This window comes from Pangasianodon hypophthalmus, chromosome 20, assembly GCF_027358585.1.
Source record: "Pangasianodon hypophthalmus isolate fPanHyp1 chromosome 20, fPanHyp1.pri, whole genome shotgun sequence".
In the NCBI taxonomy this organism is placed as follows: domain Eukaryota; kingdom Metazoa; phylum Chordata; class Actinopteri; order Siluriformes; family Pangasiidae; genus Pangasianodon; species Pangasianodon hypophthalmus.
Genome location: NC_069729.1, coordinates 5,429,565 through 5,450,649, shown reverse-complemented (window position 1 = coordinate 5,450,649; position 21,085 = coordinate 5,429,565). Strand labels below are relative to the sequence as shown.

Genomic DNA, 21,085 nt, shown 5'->3' with positions numbered 1-21,085 from the left:
TCTTTTATTTTGTTAGGTTATTACAATCTCATGAATAAATAGGATGACTTTACACATCAGTTCATCAACAAACCCAAAAAGAGCCTGAAAATATAGAAAATGTGACTGAACACCAGCTCAGTTCTATCTACTGTCAATATAGTAGATATAACTTTGACAAACCTCAGTCCAGGGTAGATTGTTCCTCTTTTGTGCAGTTCTCCCTACAATTTATTCTGTCAGCAATATCACTAGAGACACTAACTCAAATATTGTACCAGCTTGGAGATCCCCCCCAGTGCTTGCTTGATAAATTATGTAGGTGATTATAAAAAAAAAATCTAAATATAACTAACCATGTCATACTGCATTTGTTGAAAAGAGCACCAGAATAAAGAACCATTTCACAGTAATATTTCAAATACACTTCTTTTCCAGATTTAGGAGGGCAGTGTACCAGATTGGTCTGCTTATAAACTGTTCCTGTTCTTGATTGTGTGCATCTTCTCACAATGTGAATGATCACACTGATGCCTGTAGAGACAATCCAAGTAGCACAGCCAGTACAGCAACAGCCAGTACAGCAACTTCACTGCCATTGGTGGTTAATTGTTGTAGCCCTGATTTAAAAAAAATAAATAAAAAATAACTATTAGGAAATTGTCAAAGCTGTAGAATGAGAAACTGGAAGTGTAAACATTAATAGGCAATAGTTTAGTGGTTGAGCTGTTTACATGCTGTCTAACATGAATGGAGACTGATTGTACTGGTGTACTATCAGTACAAGGTGGGCCGGCATTTTGACACAAAAAGTCAAAACTACACTGGAATGTTCACTCAGCTCACAGTAAATATGAATGAAACCATTACATTTCAGTTTTCTTGTTTTTTCATTTAAGAATAAGGGATAAGCTTACCTTCTATCTTCAGTAAGACAGCTCGTGGTTCTCCTTCCCGAGATTCATCATGGATGAGACACTGATAAAATCCAGCATCAGTCCGGTGAACTGAACTGATGTGAAGCGAGAGATCGCCATCTAGAAAGCCTTCTACTGACATCATAAATCTGCCTGCTGAGGCTTCCTCAGTAGTCACAGATCTGTTTTCATGAGTGTACAGCAGAAACATTAGTCCACCTTTCCTCCATTTTACATCTTTAACTCCTTGCTGAGTGTCTCCGTAGCACGGGAGGGTGACGTTCTCTCCCTCAAAAGCCTGCACGACTGTCGGAACTGTCAGACAAAAACAAATGTCGCGTTATTCTTTTTAGCTTTACTACTTTGCTTTTCAGTAAGAGCCACACCTGTCCCAGTCAGGTTGGTTAGGCTTGACTACAGACATTCAGAATGACATCTTTCCCTCCTGCTGATGACAGCAGGTGATGATACTTACCATAAACCTTAAGTTTTACTTCAGTAACTGGATCTCCATCACAGGTGCACCTGTACGAGCCAGCATCATTGTAGGCAGCTGACCTGATCATGATGGAGAAATTTCCTGTGCTCGTATCTCCTGATACTGCACATCTTTTCTGACAATGCTGTTCAATCCAACATGTCCGGCTGTGACATTTAGCAATGACTGCTTTGCTGGGAATGAAGCGGGTCCACAGAACCACTGGCCAGTTTCCAGAGCAGGTACACGGGAAGGTCACAGGTTCATTAACTAAGATTTCTCTGACGATAAAAGCTTGGCACTGCAGCTTTAACAGGTAAACTAATGGATCAGACAGCAAAATAGATTAGACTTTCTGACTATTTGACAATTTAAATCAGAAGAAAATCCTTTCTATATGACAGCTGATAGCTGTTTTAGTTTAAGAGCTCTTTTCGAAGTAATCTGGACGCAGTATGGGTTTAAAAACAGTGAAACTTACCAATCAGAGGGACGCCTCTTGGTGTTATCTTCATGGTGTTACCTCACAGCAGTGGGCCTACAATAAATAAGCTCAGGAGTTATTTGTATATGATAAGGAAGGAGAAACAAACAACAGTCTTCATTTATATCTTTCACACATGCCATCTGAATCTACCATCCGAACAATGGACTCTTCTCTCTGTTGCGGTCAGGGAAGCGCTTCCGCGACCTAAAGGCCAATACAGAGACGATGAGGAGGAGCTTCTTCCCGCAGGCCATTCGGGCCCTCAACCAGTACAACACCAAGGACTAAGAATCATTCATCTACATCTACATACATAACATTAATAATTTAATTTAGTATTTATTATTGCATTTATTGCACAATGCACACTGCACTTTATATCAGTACTGTCAGACTGCTGCTGCCACCATATATATATATATTCTTATACACTTTTTTTGTATATATTTTTCTTATATTTAATATTTTTCTTTATATGTATTTTTTTATGTATATATTTTTCTATATTTCCCTTTCTCTGTTGGAGTTGGGGATAAATAAATAGGAAGTAGGTGTCTATAGACGTGCGCGTGTTTGTGTGTGTGTGTGTGTGTGTGGTGCAAATAGTTCCTAACATTATACATTACTGTTCCTAACATTAACATTATACACATTATACTTTCTCCAGCACTGCACATTAAACTGTTTGCCTCACTTTCCTTCAAAAATATAAAGTAAAATCAGTAAAATAAAATTGTTGCTGTATGTCCAGTACATGTCAAGTGTCACTACTGTTAAACAGAACAATTACAAAAGAAGAACAAAACTTACCGATGCAGAATGTAATTTTTATATATATATAAAAAAAGTTTCTCAGAGACTAGCTCTTACTCAGCTTTAAACGTCTTAGTCTGATTGACTGGAATCATACTTAATGCATGCTCTTTACGTCACCGCACTACTTCTGTCATTAGTCACATGACTTGCTGGAAGTGCAAGTACTTTTTCTTTTTTTTTTTTTAAATTAATTTTTTTTTTTTTTTTTTTTTTTTTTTTTTATAGTAACAGTACTTGAATGTTTTCTAGTGTTGGGCAAATCAGTTGCTCCTACTTGAGCAAGCTATAACTAGAGTAATAGTTAAGTCAGAGATTATTTGGCTGGCTTGCTACACCTCGGTTAATTCATCACTTTGTCCAAATGAATATGTTGGTAGCCTTGTAGCACATTGCTTGGAGTATGCTTTATATAAGCTAACAGCTTACGCCATAATATAAATCACATTTCAGGAATTAAAAAAGACAAACAAGAAGAAGATAGACAAATAAAACACAGACAATGAGAAACGAAATTGAGACAAAATCCAGACAAGAAGAGAGACATATAAAGAACATATAAAGCTTCATGAAAGGAGAGAAAAGAGAGAAACAGTAGAAAGGCAAGACAAGAGAAAACCACAAAGTAAAGGAGGATGAGCAAGAGGAAGCGACAGACAAAAGTAAGAAAAAACGAAAACAAGAAGAGTATTATATATAATAGCATTAATATTAATATATAAGAGGGCAGACAGGCTAGAGAGACAAGAAGAAGAGAGAGGGTAATAACCAGACTACTGGGAAACAATTGTGTGTTTGTTTACTGTGTTCAAAAATGCAATCAATGCAGAATACTATAGGTGTTGGTGAAATTTAATGGGTATAAAAATACATTTAAAGTACATTTTGAAATATTTAACAAAATAACACTTATTTATAATACATATTTTAAATATTTTCAGCAACAATCCCCCGGAACCCCTGTAATTATGCCACAATGAGAACACGGACCCCTGGTTGAGAAACACCGCGTTTAATTTGATCACGTGACACGTGAAGCCGCTAATGATTGAGTCCAATTACATCGCTTTGCTTCCAAACAGCAAACCGCCTCCACGGCAAAATTACCAGAAAGTCTTTTAATAAACATAAAAATGAAGCTTATAAGGAAAGAGAAAGAATTGGACATGGCAAAGCTTTACATTTATATTATAGTTTTATATATATATATATATATATATATATTTTTTTTTTTGTTTTTTTTTTTTACATTTGGTTCAACGAGCTGTAGCTGGTAAGTGATACACTCTTATTGCTCGGTTAGCTAAGGCTAATGGTTTGGTGCTAATTAGTTATGTAAAGGCTGTAATTTGTGAAAGCATAAATATAAATATATATAGCATAAGCATAAATATTATGTTTGTTAGCATTTACAAACATTTAGTACATGAGATATGGGAGCTAATAGGAGCTCAGACTAATTCTAAAGCTTCTTCCAAACCCGCACTAGAGCATGTTTGAGCAGCAGGCTGTAGAAACTGCTGATGTGTCGTTCGCGGAGTCGGTTCTTTGAATCGGCTCTTTTTTTAGGTGCACGTGGAGAGACGACATGCATGTGTGAGCCGTTTGGGATTGATTGATTGATTGATTTACGTGTTTGTTTGTTTTTTACTCTATTACTCTTGCAGCGTAATTTATGCTTCTGATTGGCTGTGTGTGTGAGGCAGCATGACAGGGAGGACCCTCTGCACAGCTGATTATTGTACATGTCTGCTATACTGTAGTCAGGTGTATAATTAGGGGAGAGAAGTTTGCAGAGTAAAGTAATTAAAGATTAATGGAAATTAATCTTCTAAATGAAGCGCAGAAACAGCAGGGACAATGAATGCAGGGATGTATATTACAGCTATTTGTTGTGCTTTTCTAATTTCATAATTATTCTGATTTAGCAATGATCTGTTTAGGATCTGAAATAATCAACTTGAATTGGCTATGTTTACATGCACATCAGTATTCCGATATTAATCAGAATTTGGCAGTATTGAGTCATGCATGTAAACACCACAATCAGATTAAGACAATATTCTTATTCCCCAAATTCCAATTCCCATCCCTGGAATATTCCTGTTTTATTCACAGATTTGTTGCATGTAAACATCATATTCAGAAAATCCACTGAAAGGAGATATTTGCACATGCTCAGTCCGCAAAGAATTGTGGGTACTAACAGATTCTTAGCTGCAGGCTAGGTATTTAGGAATGGCACCTTGGGCATACTCACAACAACCATGTATACAGGAATATTCCGATGCCTGTACGCATATAAACATCATATTCGGAATATGGCTGCAACCCGAATGTAGACCTTAAGCGGAATTTGATGTGCATGTAAACGTGGCCAGTGAATCAGATCATTTGGCTCAACTCATCAATGACTACGTCTGTATTCGGGTTGCAGCCATATTCCGAATACGATGTTTATATGTGTACAGGAATCAGAATAATCCTGTAAACATGGCTGTTGTAAGCATGCCTGCTATGGCTGATGGGTGTATTCAGGCAGTCCATGGAGTTTTTTATTTTTTATTGTTTAAAAGGGTCCCTGGATGCACAAAGTTTGAGAACTCTTGTTCTAAGTAATGCGGTAATGCAGCAGTGTCAAACTCATGCCATATCAGCATTTTTGCAAGACTCTGAAGGGCCGTAATCAAAGTCTACAATTTTTATTTTATTTTATTTTTTTACTTATTTAAGATGTTCTGTTATTTGATTAACATTGTAGTCTCTGAAATTAAATAGGATGTTTCTACAAAAAAGAAGCGCTAACAGAAACTATGCACTATTAGATAACATTTATTATACTAAAAGTTATACAAAAAGTATGATTATAATAAAAGTTATTTTTAAAATATATTTATTGTATTTTCACCACCACCAACAATAAAAAAAGAGAACATTTATTAAACGGTAAATAGAAAAATAAATAAATAAAAAATAAAACCAGCTCATTTCAATTTTTAAAACACAAAATGCAGTTTCAGAATATTAAAGTGTACTTGACACCAGCTGAAGTGGTGGTATACATGGTTCCAGTCATTGAAATTCATCCAACATAATATCTGAGACATCAGGCACTTGAAAAATTGTTCCCATACTTTAGAAAAATAATCCGTTTTGGAGTGAGAAATACATGTAAAGTATTCTATTTGTACTAACTCCATTAATACTGAAAAAAGTTATTTTAATGAATACATTATTTTGCAAATCAGTCCTGTTATTTTTACTGTAAAAATAATGTTAAAATAAAATAATGTTTACCTTCAAAAGTAAAGGTGAAATACTGTCATGTGTTAAACAAATGTTACCTTTCATTTTTTACAACAGACTGTTACATATGCAGAGTTTCCTTGTAAATCAGTGGACATTTCATGAACTGTTTAAAAACGACAAAAAAACTATATACCACTAACAATTTGTCCAAAAAGAAAGATTTGTTAGTTAAATAATACATAATAAATGTTAGTTAAAAAACATTACAAAAGAAAGTGGTCAAATCTCCCATTTTCCCCAGTGTTGCCAACCTTAAAATGTATTGCTATGTAAACATCAAAACAGATTTTATTTTGTAATGTCTTTTCATTCTTTGATTATTTTAAAAAGTTAGTGCAAAGGGCTATCAGGGCTTTGTGCATTTGTGTGCTATTCTCAGTCGAATCCATAATTTGTTAGTGTGGGTGCAGGGTTTCAATCCAACCAAGCAGGAGTCTCACCTGATTCCACCTGTTTGATCTTCTGATCTTGTGTTTAAAGATACCATCACATGTGACTCCTGCAGGCCTTCTCCAGTTTTTTTTTTTCTTTTTTCCCCACCCAAGGTCATAACAGCTACATAAGCTGATAATTATGTTGGCTACTTCATAATTATGAGTAAGCTACTTCTTCTTCTTCTTCTTCTTCTTCTTATTAGTATTATTAGTATTATTGAGAGACCCAAAAATTCTAAACACTACCCCTCCTTTCAGTTTTTGGGATTTTTGATTGCCCGCTACAATAAAAACGTAAGTTCGATCAGTTCAAAAAAAGATACAGCTTGATAAGTCAGAACAGCCTTAAGGGCTGTTCTATAAGTTAGCAAACATCTAATCAACAAAGACCGAATATATATAACATGTATAAAAATGAAATGTAAAGCATTTATAGCTGATACACATACTGCATATAAAACTGGCTCTTTCTGATTTCACATTTCTTTTCATTTGAACCGCAAAAATGATTGAAATAAAGCCGGAGTATCAGCACACCAGAACAAGCAGAACCACACACAGACAAGGATGCTAAAGCACCACCATGCCGCTCCTACAGCTTTGCTGAATTTCTAAATTGGCTTTCTACATTTTGCTTTTCAACTTTTGCTTCCCTTCATAAGAAAATTTTCCAAAGCAGTGGGACAGGTCTTTGTTAACTATGAACTAGTCCTGGATTGGCAGTGTCGAAGAAGGCTTTGGGAGCATTTGGAACTCCTCTTGAACAGGAGCTCCTATATTGGTGGATGTCGTATCTTGAGGTTGTGTGAATCTTCTCCCACAGTAAATAATTGCTCCGATGATGCCTCCGAGGAGCAGTCCTAGTGTTATTCCTACTGCTAGTTGTTTGTAGCTGTTGGGAGGTGTGGGTGGTTGGTGCTCTGGTTGGCGTTCTACAGAGGATAATATAAAATAAGTTTAATTTTTTGGTTATTTCAATTGAAATGTCAGTAGACTGAGAAAATGACATTTATTATTTATTTAGAAACATCTAAACTGTGGAACCGTCTACTATACTGACAGGGTGCGTGACTTCTAAATAAGGATAAAGCATTTCAAATTTCTAATAGATTAAAGGATAAACTTACCTTCCACCTTTAGTAGAACAGCACGTGGGTCTCCATCACGAGATTCACCCTGAATAAGGCACAGATAAAATCCAGCATCAGACAGGTGAACCTTACTGATGTTGAGTGACAGATCGCCATCTAGAAAGCCTTCTTCTGACATCATAAATCTGCCTGCTGAGGCATTGGTACTTCCATAAAGGTACTCCAGCAACTTTTTTCCATCTTTCTTCCACTGTACATCCTTGGCGTCACGCCGAGTGTCTCCGTAGCATGGAAGGGTGACGTTATCCCCCTCAAAAACCATCACAATCCTAGGGTCTAACATCAACAAAGAAATCCATAACAAGTTATGTTTTTAATGATTATGTTTTTAATGACATAAACTAGCCTGTGTAAGAATACTGTTATATACGCTTACCATAAACCTTTAGTTTTACTTCGCTAACTGATTTTCCATTACAGGTGCACCTGTAGAAGCCAAAGTCGTTGTAGAGAGCTGAACTGATGCTCATGGAGAAATTTCCTCTGCTGGTATCGACCAAGACTGAAAATCTTTTCTGAAAATGCTGATCAATCTGACACGTCTCATGGTGGCACGAAGCAATGAAAGATTTGGTAAGTCTGGGATGGAAGATGCTCCACTTGACCTTTTGCCCAGAGCAGGTACATGGTAGAGTCACAGGTTCATTCACTATGGCTGATATGTCGGGAAAAGTCTGGGGCTGCACCACTGACAGACAAACTAATAGAGCGGAGAGAAAACCAGAACCCAAACAGAAGAAAAGAACAAAATATTTAGTCCATTTACTCCACTGCAAGCCTTATATACTGTTTTTGTAACTGATCTACCAAACATCAAACATTCTACAGTGATATTAGGGAGTAAATTTTTTTTCTTTTATTGGCAATATGACACTGTAAAAGGGCATTAACCAGTAAGGCAGAAGGGCTTACAGGCTGACTCTATACGGTGGTAGGTACCAGTGCAAGCGTAATACCATGTGAACACTGAGACCTACCCATCAGGAGGACACCTGTGAGCTTCATATTGGTCAAGAATACGTTCTTGCACAATTAACCTGCAATAATAACATTGGAGTTATTTCACATGAGGTAATAAAAAGGAATAGAACAAACAAAGAGTGGTGTCTTAATACATCTTTCACTCATGACCTGTAAGTACAGATCAGGTAGCATCACGGCATTTATACGAGAAATCGAAGGCATAGGAGTCTCTTAATGCTTACAATTTGGTTGTTTGTGGGCATGTAATCTTTTAAGATTACAACATCGTTGCTAAACGTGCCCATTGTAGGCAACTCCTCCGTAAGAACGTGACCTAGATGTCTAGCATTAGATAGCTAGTTTCTTGATGTACATTTTAGGTGAGTAGGAAGGTTTATGTATGTAGGCTTGTTAAAGCAATATAAATTAAGAATTAAGTTAGCTAACTAGCAAGCTAAGCCTATTAAATTCACTGATATGCTAGTTAGCTTCTTAGCTGAGATGAAATGGACAAGTTACCCTGTCTAACTGCCTGTAACCACAACCGTCTTCTGTTAGCTTGGAAAGGTGTCTGATTCAATAGTATGCGGTAAAAAGGAATGTGTTTATTAACACTTTTGCAATTCTGACACCCAACAGCACAACACCAATGTTTCAGAAGACAAACACTGGTGTGCTTTTAAAAATCACTGTGATCTAAGCAATTACCCAGAATGCAACACATTTGTAACTATGCAGCCATTTTGATTCTTTAGATAAATTCCTAATTGATTTACCTATATGTACTGTACTTTAGCAGCAAGATGGATCCCCCGTGCATGCGTCAATCAAAGTCACATTACGAAACCTCAGTGCGCAAGTTTATACAGACGCGATACAAATGCTGCAATATGAACTTTTATCATAACATAAAATAGTGTAAGGTTAACAGATTAGGGAATTTTTTTGTTTAGCCCTTGAGTAATATAGAATATTTTTTCCAATTTTGTATTCTTTAAAGTGAATCGTCTCCAGTCTTTTTATAATGTAATCACAACATATCAGAACTACCAGTTAAGCTATCCAATTTCCATAAACCAATGCTTTTAATTTATCATAATCATTTTAGTTGGTATAACCAAGATAATCAATTTAAAAATAAACCTATATTCCACAAGTGTCTTAACAATATTTTATTAATTTCTCAGGTCTTTAATGCAAAAGGCTGTGTATATTTTATTTACAGTTTTTAAGTTATAAAAACACTACTAAAAGAGAATTTACTGTGGTATTTGCTGCTATTCCTAACAGGGATACTGTACTTTTGAAGGCTTTTTTAAAGTCCATCTCACTCTCTTGCACAAGATTTGCCAGCATCATAAAAGCATAAGATGTGCGCATGCGCAATGCGGTGTAACCCGGAAGAGATGGTTTTGGATAGCAATAGCGAGTAGCATTGTTTTTTCCGGCTAGTTGACAAGTTATTGTCACAAATCACATAACAAACATACCTGCCAAAAATATAACAGCGTTGACAGTCTTACTGAAAGCGTGCTGTATGTCAGTGTTTCTGTCCTCCTGTGAGAAATGAGCGGCGGGTTTATCTGCTGCTTGTCTGCGGATTTAGTCTGTTAGTGCGCGTGTTAATATCCTCCAACAGATATTAAACACTTCCTGAATGACGAAACGAAAAGTGCACGCTTCTGCTGTTCTTTATGATTGCTGTTTTCTTGTATTTTCAAATTATTGCTGGAACTTTCCACTACAACCGCTGGGCCGGTAGCTTCTCGTCGTCGTCCTCCTCCTGCTGCTGCTGCTTCAGCTTCTCCTCCTTCCTTTTCTTCTTTTTCTTAACCAACGTTAGGTGCATTCAGGCCACCTACTGGGCAGGAGTGGGGACCATCGAGGAGAAAGGGGAAAAATCAATCAATCCTACTTTCTTTAAATATCTCAATAATGCATTCTATATTTTATACTGATCCAAACCATTATGCAGCAGTTTTTAAAGTGATAATTTTCCTATTCCTGTTTTCCTTAATTCCTCCAGCAAATGTGTCCTTTCTCTTAAGCTTTACAGCATAGTAGAACATGATCCACATTAACTGCAGTTTCCAGACTCATGTTTCCCAGTTTTGCACACAGAGACTAATTTAAAGCTGATGAGCAAGTCGAAGTCTGGTTATAATTGTGTCTTCTCTTTTGTTTCCAAGATCTCTTCTTTCACTACCAACCTGATATTCAATATGATATAAATGTCTTCCCGCTTCTTCCTTATCCCAAACTTCTTGCCACTTTCTTTTTTACAACCGTTCTGATAATTACCTTAACTTCTGTTTTATATAAAGGGATATTAACCACTATATTAGAGCATTTCAGAGCTTGCTTTGCCAAGTTTCTCCTGCTGTGCTACAAAGAATCTTACTTATTTTGTTATTTATATCCTCAGTCTCGTCTACCGAGTCCCCTATTTCTTCCATCCTTATCTCACTTAAATATTTATACTTATCCCAGTCAGCTGATGTAAATTCCACCTAAGGAATCTTTCCTCAACAGTTTGGGGTTTATTAACCCTTATTTTGCAAGTGATTGGAAAATGGTCACTGCCCATTAGATACTGATCTGAAATATCCCAAACACACCTCCTTGCTAGACTTTCAGTGACTATGGTTAAGTCTATGGCAGAAAACGTCTCTTTAACTAAGTCAGCTCTTGTTGCCCTGCCATCATTTAGACACACTAAGCTGTTCCAATCTAGCGTATCTTCAATAACATTTCCACTGAGATCTGTTTAATCACTACCCCATAACGTACTATGCCCATTAAAATCACCACACCGTACTAATTTGTGACACTTTCCAACCCCTAATTTCCTCTAGAGTTTCCCTGTTTAGTGTTTCCGTGTGGATTGTAAAAATTGATTATTCTTAAATTCTGGCCCCCAGTCCACACCTCTACTACCACAGTTTCAGATTCAGCATTCAATTCTAATTCCCTAAACCCTATTCCTTCCTTCACAAAAGTAACCAATCCCCCTCCAGTTCCAGTTTCTCTGTCCCTACGCACTGAATTGTATCCCTGCAATGTAAAACTCAAGTGAGGTTTAAACCAAGTTTCTAGGATACAAATAACATGAGGTTTTCTGTCCTGATCCGCAATAAGTGTTTTGAATACTAATCCATTTGCAATAAGAGTCCTAGCAGTCCACTGTAGGATTAATAGCACCGTTAATTCACACCACATTTTGCTTGATTATTTGCTGCTTGCGTCTTGAGTTTATCATTTATTAGCTCTACAGTTACCCCCTCAATTTTAAGGTATTTTTATGCTGCTCTAATTATGATTCTAACCCTCTCCGTTCTTCTCTCATTTTGAGTCGAGCAGTTCACTGCTTCCACCATGAATATTACAAATGCTGCCTTATCTACTTCTAGGAATTCGCCATTAATACTTCCTCTACTAGAATCTATTTCTCTGACTTGGGGACTAGAAGACAAGCTGTTGCCACTTTTTTTATTTTTGTCGGTCTTTAATAAATAAAAAAATAGTAATTGTTGGTGAATTGCTTTGGTATAAGAGGAATAAAACACATCAGTACATGCTGGTTTAGGAAAATTATCAACTTTTGGGTAGTAACAGTAATTCTGCTTCATCAAAACACCTAGATGTTGTTTTATTACTTACGTAATGCTAAGTTTAACATTTGTTAATGTTAATTGATGGAGTAGATTATGTATTATTATGTATGATTTATGATTATGTATTATTTATTATGTAAAGCATCACCATAATTTAATTATCTCATAATCCACACAATATAATCTATATACATGTCAACTTTGTGCTAATTGCATTTCTGTAATCAAATGTTTTTTTTATTCTGTATATCTTCATAAATAAATTATCCTGATTTTGCAGTTAATCCAGTGTATTGTTTTGGGGGGTTTGGGTTCATTTTAAACCTCACTGCTCATCTTTTTTTTAAACAAGGATCTTTATTGAAATGTGCAAACTCTGCTCTATTCTGTGAAAGCTGTTGTAGGGGCTCAGTGGGTAATCCACTGGATCCATGCCATGCCTGGTAAATTAATCATCACCTTCATGCTTCCTGTCAAACACAGCTCCATCTTTACCCTTTTTGTCTTCAGCTTAACCCTGTCTATTACGCCACAGATGGAGTGACTGAAGGAAATAAGAGGTTCACAAGATAACATGAAGGTCATGGGTGGAAGAAAACACTCCTGGGACATGTACATGCTTAAAGTCCAGGTATGTGCTGATAAACTGTGATATTGTTGAACAATATGGTTATCATAGACACAACAAATGTAGTACTCAGCCAAATGGCAGATACATTGTAAATTTATATCCTACCTAACATAATTCCAATTCCAAAAAAGGAGAGTTATGATATTTTTGTGGTCATATGTCATACTTTCTTATTCAAACTCGGCAAATAGTATGCAGTTTGCATTCAATAACATTAGCTTCACTGCTCCAAATAGATTAGGGAGACAAACGTACAACATTAAATTAAATCCTGTGAGTCATTAGCAGTTTCGTTAGTGCTAATGGCTGTCCTGTGAAGGCCTGTGGCATTGATAATGAATAAATGCAAGTCTCTCGACTCTGAAAGCTCTGTTTACAAGAGCAGGAATTATGTTAGCTCCTGGATAGCAGCGAGCGAGCGAGGGCCTAAACTATTGTCCTTTGCACTGGTGGCACCTGATTTATAGTGAATATTATTTTTAACCATCCATCTTTTGTAGCGAGCGGTAACAGAATGTTGACTGAACATCCTTTTAATTTACATTTAATTTGATTGATCTGCAGATGCAAAAGACCCTGCCGGCAGGAAAAAAAGCCACGTTCATAAACATGGTTAAAGAGCAGAGGGGGAAAAGAGATTTTAATTAAGCATTCTCCAGCTGAAAGCTCTGAAGTGATTTGGTGTAAATCAGCCACTGCAAGATAAAGAATTCTGCAGGAACTGCTAGTTATGAAGTCCTTCACTTAAACTAAACTAAACACTAAACTTCGCTGAATTATTCAACATCAGCTAATCAGGAGAAGTTGAATCTGTTCTGCAGCTTATAGAATAGCACTTGATCCAGCACATCTTTTTTTTTTTTTTTTTTGCATTCTATGTGTTTTCAAATCATGCTCCAACATCTTAATGTGGTCACAGGAAGCTAAATCAAGGTCTTGAAATCATACTGTGAGCACTGGGACATAGGCTACTTTATTGCGCATTTAATCTGCCATTTTGAATTATTGAATTAATAAAATAGTGCTAATGATTCTGCTCTTTCTGAAAAAAAATGGAAAAAATAATGGACGATCTGCTAATTAATACATAAAGGTCACATACAGTAACATATATAGACGTAGTGGTCCCCCATACACTCCCTATCCCCCCCCACCCCACCCCCGGCTCCAGGCTCGTCCTCCCTGACATCAGATACACTTTTAACACATACTTATATGTTGCTTACATGAAGGCTTACCTAACAATCTTTTCCTTTCTCTCCATCTCTCTCTCTCCCTCACTTTCTGTCGAGCTACACACGCTATTCCTGAGATGCCAGTGATGCCAGTGATCCTGACCCCTTCTGCTCCTCCTCGCTGCCTGACCCATCCTGATGCCCTACTTCTGGTTGGAGTTCTCATCGGTTGAGTTTGCTCGCTGCTGCTGGGGGTGGCCCCATATGGACTGCCTGAAGAACTGTTTGGATTGCTGGGGATGGTGCCACCTGGGGGCTGTGGAGATGGCTTGGGGATCACATATGGGGAGCTGTACTGTAATGGCTTGGGACTGCGATTGCTGTAGTGGCTTTGGGGCTGCAGTTGCCATGAGCAGCTTTGTACTCAGGACTCCATCAGTGGACAGTGGATAGATTTTCAACCAGCCGGACTTCTTACAAAAACTGTGATGAATTTATTGGTTGCACAATTGCACTATTTGTCCATATAGTACACAACAGAAGGGATTTATTTATAATCGCACTATCCGTTGCACCCAGATGAGGATGGGTTCCCTTTTTGAGCCTGGTTCCTCTCAAGGTTTCTTCCTCATATCATCTTGGGGAGTTTTTCCTTGCCACCGTCGCCACTGGCTTGCTCATTAGGGATAAATTCACGGTGATAAATTCAAATATTTACAATATATTTTTGTGGATCCATTTATATCTGTAAAGCTGCTTTGTGACAATGTCCATTGTTAAAAGCGCTATACAAATAAAATTGAATTGAATTGAAGGTCAGATGGTATCCTACCTCTGTCAGCTTGATGGTAAAAAAGCTAGCTAGCGTTCAGTGAAGTATGATAGCTAAAAAGTATGATAGCTAAAAAGGCAGCTAAATAATAGCTGCATAAATAGGCTTTTAAATATAGCTATCTGGTTAGTTTTACAGAGCAGGCTTGTGATTGGAGTAGCCAGGCTATTTTGGTAATCAGCTACTATCAACTACAGGGTAAAGTAACAAATTAAGGTCTTATCCTTTGAAGGAAGTGTTTGGTCACCACACCAGAATGTTTTGCTCTATTCAGTAATTATTCAGTTACAGGGAAACTCAAGATGCAAGAAACTCAAAAAGCAATATCTCCAGTTTAGGCTAATTTAAAAAGGCTGTGTTCATTACACAAATTTTAAAGCCAATTGCCCACATGTAAAGTTGCTTGTTTTGTTTTGTTTTTTTTCCAACTCACAGATGACATCATTCAAGGACTTCGTGAGATTGCTCCCGATGCCGCTGTCTTGACGAGCTTTGAAAACAGGGACACAGACACAGGATCCTCTAGCTCTGACTCGGAGGAACCCCTAGCCGTGCTGGAGTCGCTGATATCATTACCTGATCCTACTTGCACACGTGCGTCACCAGAGGAAATTCAACTGAGATGCAAGGAAGCTTATCGCAGACTGAAACCGAGTGTGATCCAGCGTGATCAGTGTGGCAGAATTGAAGCTACCACTAGACAGCAGTCTAAGTGTCAGGACTGGCACTCACACAGGGTTGGTAGAATAACCAGCACTACATTCCACAGTATATGCACCACCACAGACAATCTGGACAAGACAACCTTAATGAAAATAATGCAATATTATGATACAGACTTCTGGGTTCCAGTAGTCTTTGGGATAAAGAGAAAAAAGAACCTGCCAGATAGTATTACACCAATCTAATGTCCAAGGCTCATCAAGATGTCAAGGTTAACACGTGTGATCTTGTGGTGCGTTCTGATAGCCACATCTTGTCTGTTCTCCAGATGGAATGATTATATATACTGATATACTGAATATACTGAATGATTATATATATATACTTGCTTTGGAAAAAAGCAATTGAAATCAAGTGCCCATACAAGTATCGAGAAGGTGTTCAGTGACTATGGGAATTTTTGCCTAGACAAGTCCTTTCAACTAAAGCACGGACATAACCCTACCCTTAAAACACTGGTGGTGTTCATCTCTTGTAAAAAGCCAGACTTTGGGAAAATGATTGACTGTAAGAATTGTTTAAAAAAAAAAAATCATTACAGCTGTGCACAAATCACTGTAATGGCCACTGAAACAGCACTGCCGTCAATGTCCAACTACGTGAGTGTTCCTGACCTCACTGTCCCTCTCTGTCTGTACAAAGAACCTACACCACAAAGTACAGTCTACATCAGGACAAATAAACCAAACTATGTAACAATAGTAACAAATAGTAATGTTGTAACAAACACTCATTTTACAGTTGTCATAAGCTCTTGCTAATGATGTTAGTGTTACTAGTTCAGTTCAATCATTTATGAAATTACTACAAAACAGTATGTATTATAAATATTTATTAATAACATACAGTAAGACAATTATTGATACATTTCTTAAAAATAAATAATGAATAAATTTGATTCAAGTTACAGTGTTTGTGTTCTGCATTTCATACTATTGTGAGATTTTGGCTTAAGCCTAGAATGGACTAATAAATGAGTCATATAATAGTCCATCTTTTATGACCATTTATAAGATGTAATTTCCTTTAAGTTATTATCCAGACCTGTGGTCGTAGTATGAACATATACCAGTTTATGTTAAAAACAGAGGCTCATGACTCAAGCTTCGTAATGCAATCTGTTGCAGCATTGCAGTTTTGTCTGCCATATGATGTTTCTCCATTTCACAGTCTGTTAGGAGAACGCATTTGTTTCCCACATTACTTCTTGTGTGTCATTCTCGTTCTGTTCGAAAGCTTCCCAGAAAAACACAGAAATAGATGAGCAGTACAAATGTAATATCTGTCAATACGTAGACAGTTAAACTATTAGTGCTGAGCAATGCATTATTGCTCATTATCACGTGTCAGTGGTGTAATATGAATGATGTGGGCCAAACTATCACTCACACACACACACACACACACACACACACACACACACACACACACACACACACACACACACAAAGACAGACAGCTGTGATTTCAATTTATCTATAATGTGCTTGATTAGGTTCATGCCATGTTTTCTACCAATACCAAACATTATCAACAGAATTTATTTTTGTTGTTCGTTCAAATCATGGTCCTGTTGTGTGTCCTTTTATATAATTTGTACTTTGATTTGACAGTGTGTGCTTGATGTATCTACTTTTAGTTTCGGAGATGCCAGTATGAGATGTACTCCAAAGAATCAATCATAACAAGAATTTATGACAAATTTGTGCTAAAGTTTGCAGCTTCATAGAATACATTTTACATAGTCTGAACTTTAACTTTCATGTAAAATTTTATGAATGGTTACTGGTTGGCATTGGAAGCGAAGGCCTATGGTACTCGCTCATTTTCTCCAAACTTCACATCCCTTCTCTAAATGATTCTAAATGTGTATGTTCATGTGTGTTCACCTGTGTCTGTGAACTATGATTATCACCGTAGTTGTAATTCCTTTTGAAGTGTTTTCTGGTTATCCAGTAAGTTAAATGCATAAAAATGTCATGAATGTGTTAATATCTTTTCCAGTTCAACATGTACAGCAACATCGGAGCAAAAGTCATGAAAATATACTTCACTCTTTGTTTTCAAACACAATATTATCGAGAATGTTATCAGAGCATCAGAATTTACTTATTTCAATTTGACTTCGTCCCCATTTGATGTTGTGATGTAAGTTGCTGGTTATATAATACAGAGCACCAAAAAAAAAAAACCATAAACCCTTTTCTGAAAATTTCTGTAAGCTTGTCAAAAACGACTTAAGCTTTGATATCTGAAGGTTAAAAGGACGGTGGTTTTGAAGGGGTCTGCAGAGATGAATGAGTGCTTTGGCTTGATTCTTTTCTACTGGCAATGCAGTCGTACCATTGGTCAAGGATATATTTCAGGTCTTGTAAAATTTATGACTTTGGCCGCCTTGGTGCAGGCTAAAGCATTTGGAAGCTACATCCAATCTCTTGAACACTATCCATAAACCGAGCACTTACGGATCCGGCCTGGTTTACTTCATGAAGGACTGAAATTCTTACTCTGTAATAAAAAAAACCCTGCTATATCAGGATTTTTTTGTCTTATGAACTACAAAAGAGAGACAAAAGAGGGGCTGGTGAGGATACGACTGTTTATAACTGGTGGATGACAAACTGTTATTTAAGAAAAAAAAATGTAAGAATGTTTTCTATGATGAGACGTTTACAAAACATTTATGGAAGGAGTCTCCAGTGTCAGTGCTTTGTAACAGTCAGAGGTAAAGCTGTAACATGTTTTTTCTGATATCTTCAGGACAGAAAAGTTTAAACCTTGCCATGTTTTCTACTCTATGTTAAAAAATAGATCTATTAATAAAATATGCACAGGTTTAAAAGGACTCGTTTGTTTTGCAAGTGCAGAACAAATTGTAGGAAATAAAGTAGATGCCGCATGTCAGATCCGTCAGTGGTTGTTAAGGTTGTATGTTATGTAAACTACATCCAGTAATGGAACGCTACAGGACTGTGGTTTTGACTCAAATTTCCTTTTCAGTTAAGACTTTCATTATATGCGAAGCCTCCAGGTTCGGATGTGAGGAACACTCACTTCCACCAGCAGGTTCAATAGAGATAACATATCACTACCTGTCCCATAGGGAACGGCAGTGCAGCCCAATAATTATCAGTGGAAAGATTGATTCCTCTTTAACACCAAAACAAGTCAGTGTTTATCACACAGCTGGAGCCAATGATTTGAAGAACTGCTGCTGTGGTTTTCTGTAATTGTGTCTGCAGACTAGCTGAATCTATTTAGAAGACATTAGTGACAAATGCAAAGTATTTTCAGTTCTGAAAGTTTGTCCAGTTTTCTGTGAAGATCCTGGAATAAATGGATGAGTGGAGAATTCTGTATTAAAGCACCAGGTTTTAAACCAATAAACGTGTTACACTTTATTCTATTGTCCTGTCCATGGAACACCCCAATCATTGTCCATTGCTGCTTAGCAACTAGAGCAGGGTGATATCTAAAAATGTTGTTGTTCTTCTTTCAGTTCCTGTTGGGGGTCAGCACAGCAGATCATTGGGCCACATATTTGATTTGGCACTTTTTTTTTTTTTTTAAATGTGCCAAATCAAATATGTGGCCCAATGATCCACAGTGATGCCCTTCCTGACACAACCCTCCCTAATTTTATCCGGACCAGCACTGGGAGGGCATAGTTGTGTACAGGGTTGGTTCTCTGGCTGGGAATTGAACCAGGGCTGTAGTAGTAAAAGCACCAAGACCTAACCACTAGTCCTCCAGGGATCTAGGGTGTGAGCTAAAAATAATTATCATGATATTTCCTTAATAAACTAGCACGATAATCGATATCATCACTCAGACAGCAGCATGTACCAGCATTTAAAAGGCACTGCAGCCAGCATTTTTTTCATCATGATTACGGGCGTGTCGTGTTGCTATGGTTACAGTGTGCGGTGACATGAGCCACTTTCTTTTTCATATCAACACAAAATGTGCTCCATGAAGTGCTTCTCCATGCAAAAATGCTCTACAAGCAAAAATCTCTATAAGCAACCCAAACTTACTATTAACAGAGAACATTGTATGCTGGAGGAATTATGTATTGCGAATATTATTAAAAATAAATTACATTTTTTATTTTTTTAATTTATTTTTTTATTTTAGTTCATTATGTATCATACTGTTTTTGTCTTCAATTTAATAAAAAATTCCTTTAGACCCTTTAGCCATGATAAAGTCACTGTATCTCAGGCCCTCTCATGGCTTATTGGTTTAATATATATTGTCTTGTTCTATCTGTTTCATGTAGAACAATCTCATAGAGACTGTCAGACACGGGGATAAATCTGAAAAGTTTGTCCTGGACTTGTGTAAGCAAAGTGAACATGATGTCTGTGCAGGTGTTCTGAGTTGCAGGTCATCATACACCTTCATCCTTGCAGTAAATAAAGCAGCTCAAAGCCCTCTGGAAAAAGCTAAAGAGCAGGTACACGCCTCCACAGCAGGCCAGCCGACTTCTGAATCACACTCGTTCTCCAACTTCTAGATTTCAGAGCCTCTGAACATCCATCACCACACATCCGATTACTCAATAGGATTCTTTCGTGAACATAATGAATGTCGTGTTATTCTAATGACCGTTATTCAAGCTAGTCGGCCATTTAGGCGTCATGCTTTGAGATATTAATGGAGAATATTACTGTCTGCAATCAGGCAGCAGTTAGCTAAACTTTGGAATTAGCATTAATTGGTTACACTATTGATTTTCTTCTCAAATTAATTTCATTGCCTTGGAATAATGGCTTGGAAAATGGATGAAGCCATGTTATATTTCCTAATTACAAAACAATGTGTTTGATTTGAAGACCCAGCTTTTAACCCCTGTTTTATAGAAATATCTAGAAAGATCTAAGTGGAGCAATCCATCTGTTTCTGTGTGGAAGTTTAATGAAATATGTCACATATTATAGGTTTTCTTGAATAGCATTTGCATGGCAGTTGTATCCACTTTCCTTCTCAACTGAAGTTTGAAGTTTCCAATTGGAGTTTCTGAAAGAATGTGGAAAATTTCAGTATTTTCTCATGGTGTAGCTGAGATGTGAGATATATTCATATTGTAGCATTGAGGTGGCTAAACTAGCGAGTGGCATCCAATCAGAGGTGCCCTCATTTGCATAGTCCCAGGGGTTTATGGGAAACAGGAAGAAGACCCTACCATCTAGGAGATCAGTTATGTAGCTGGTTAGTTAGTTTTGTATGTTTTCTTTTAACTGGTTGTTTTGTAAAAGATTTTTTTTTTGTTATTGGTTATGCAATAGCTCATGTGTGAGGTGTTTTTTGTTCTTGTGTCTAACAGCAACATGGGAATGAAAATTTCTTCTACACTAACCAACAGTCACTGGTTTCTAAAAGTGTTGTCAAGTTAAGCTTGTCTTAACTGGTGTTCAGTGTGTTTCTCACTTTTACCATCTACTGATCATCATTGTTCTGTGATGTTTTTATGAAATTTCAGCCTGTTTGGTTGGTGTGTCATACTGATATGTGATCACTGGCAAAATTCTAAAATTTCATCCAAAATTGCTAAAATCCAGCAGCCACTGACATTT

The 21,085-nt window shown here is 37.0% G+C and overlaps 2 protein-coding genes and 1 long non-coding RNA gene across 4 annotated transcripts; 1 reads left to right on the top strand and 2 right to left on the bottom strand.

Annotated features, from left to right (window-relative positions):
• Positions 1-33: 33 nt before the first annotated feature.
• LOC113539468 (uncharacterized) lies at positions 34-2,750 on the bottom strand. Its single transcript, XM_053227067.1, has 5 exons — positions 2,672-2,750; positions 1,856-2,065; positions 1,372-1,695; positions 897-1,211; positions 34-599 (listed from the first exon to the last, which is right to left on the bottom strand). Exons 2-5 carry the CDS (start codon positions 1,887-1,889, stop codon positions 502-504), a joined length of 771 nt encoding a protein of 256 aa, XP_053083042.1. The 5' UTR covers positions 1,890-2,065; positions 2,672-2,750; the 3' UTR covers positions 34-501.
• Positions 2,751-5,550: 2,800 nt separating this feature from the next.
• LOC113539749 (uncharacterized) lies at positions 5,551-10,365 on the bottom strand. Of its 2 annotated transcripts, none has more exons than XM_026935774.3 (5): positions 10,022-10,365; positions 8,546-8,605; positions 7,945-8,268; positions 7,545-7,844; positions 5,551-7,349 (listed from the first exon to the last, which is right to left on the bottom strand). In XM_026935774.3, exons 2-5 carry the CDS (start codon positions 8,571-8,573, stop codon positions 7,123-7,125), a joined length of 879 nt encoding a protein of 292 aa, XP_026791575.1. In that variant the 5' UTR covers positions 8,574-8,605; positions 10,022-10,365; the 3' UTR covers positions 5,551-7,122. The 2 variants fall into 2 exon arrangements, with proteins under 2 accessions (XP_026791575.1, XP_053083226.1); XM_053227251.1 differs by having other exon boundaries at positions 8,546-8,609; positions 10,119-10,365.
• On the top strand, positions 8,003-16,353 carry LOC128317114 (uncharacterized). The gene is made up of 3 exons (XR_008300623.1): positions 8,003-8,141; positions 12,681-14,648; positions 15,219-16,353. It is a non-coding gene; the product is annotated as an uncharacterized LOC128317114 (long non-coding RNA).
• The last annotated feature ends 4,732 nt before the right edge of the window (positions 16,354-21,085 follow it).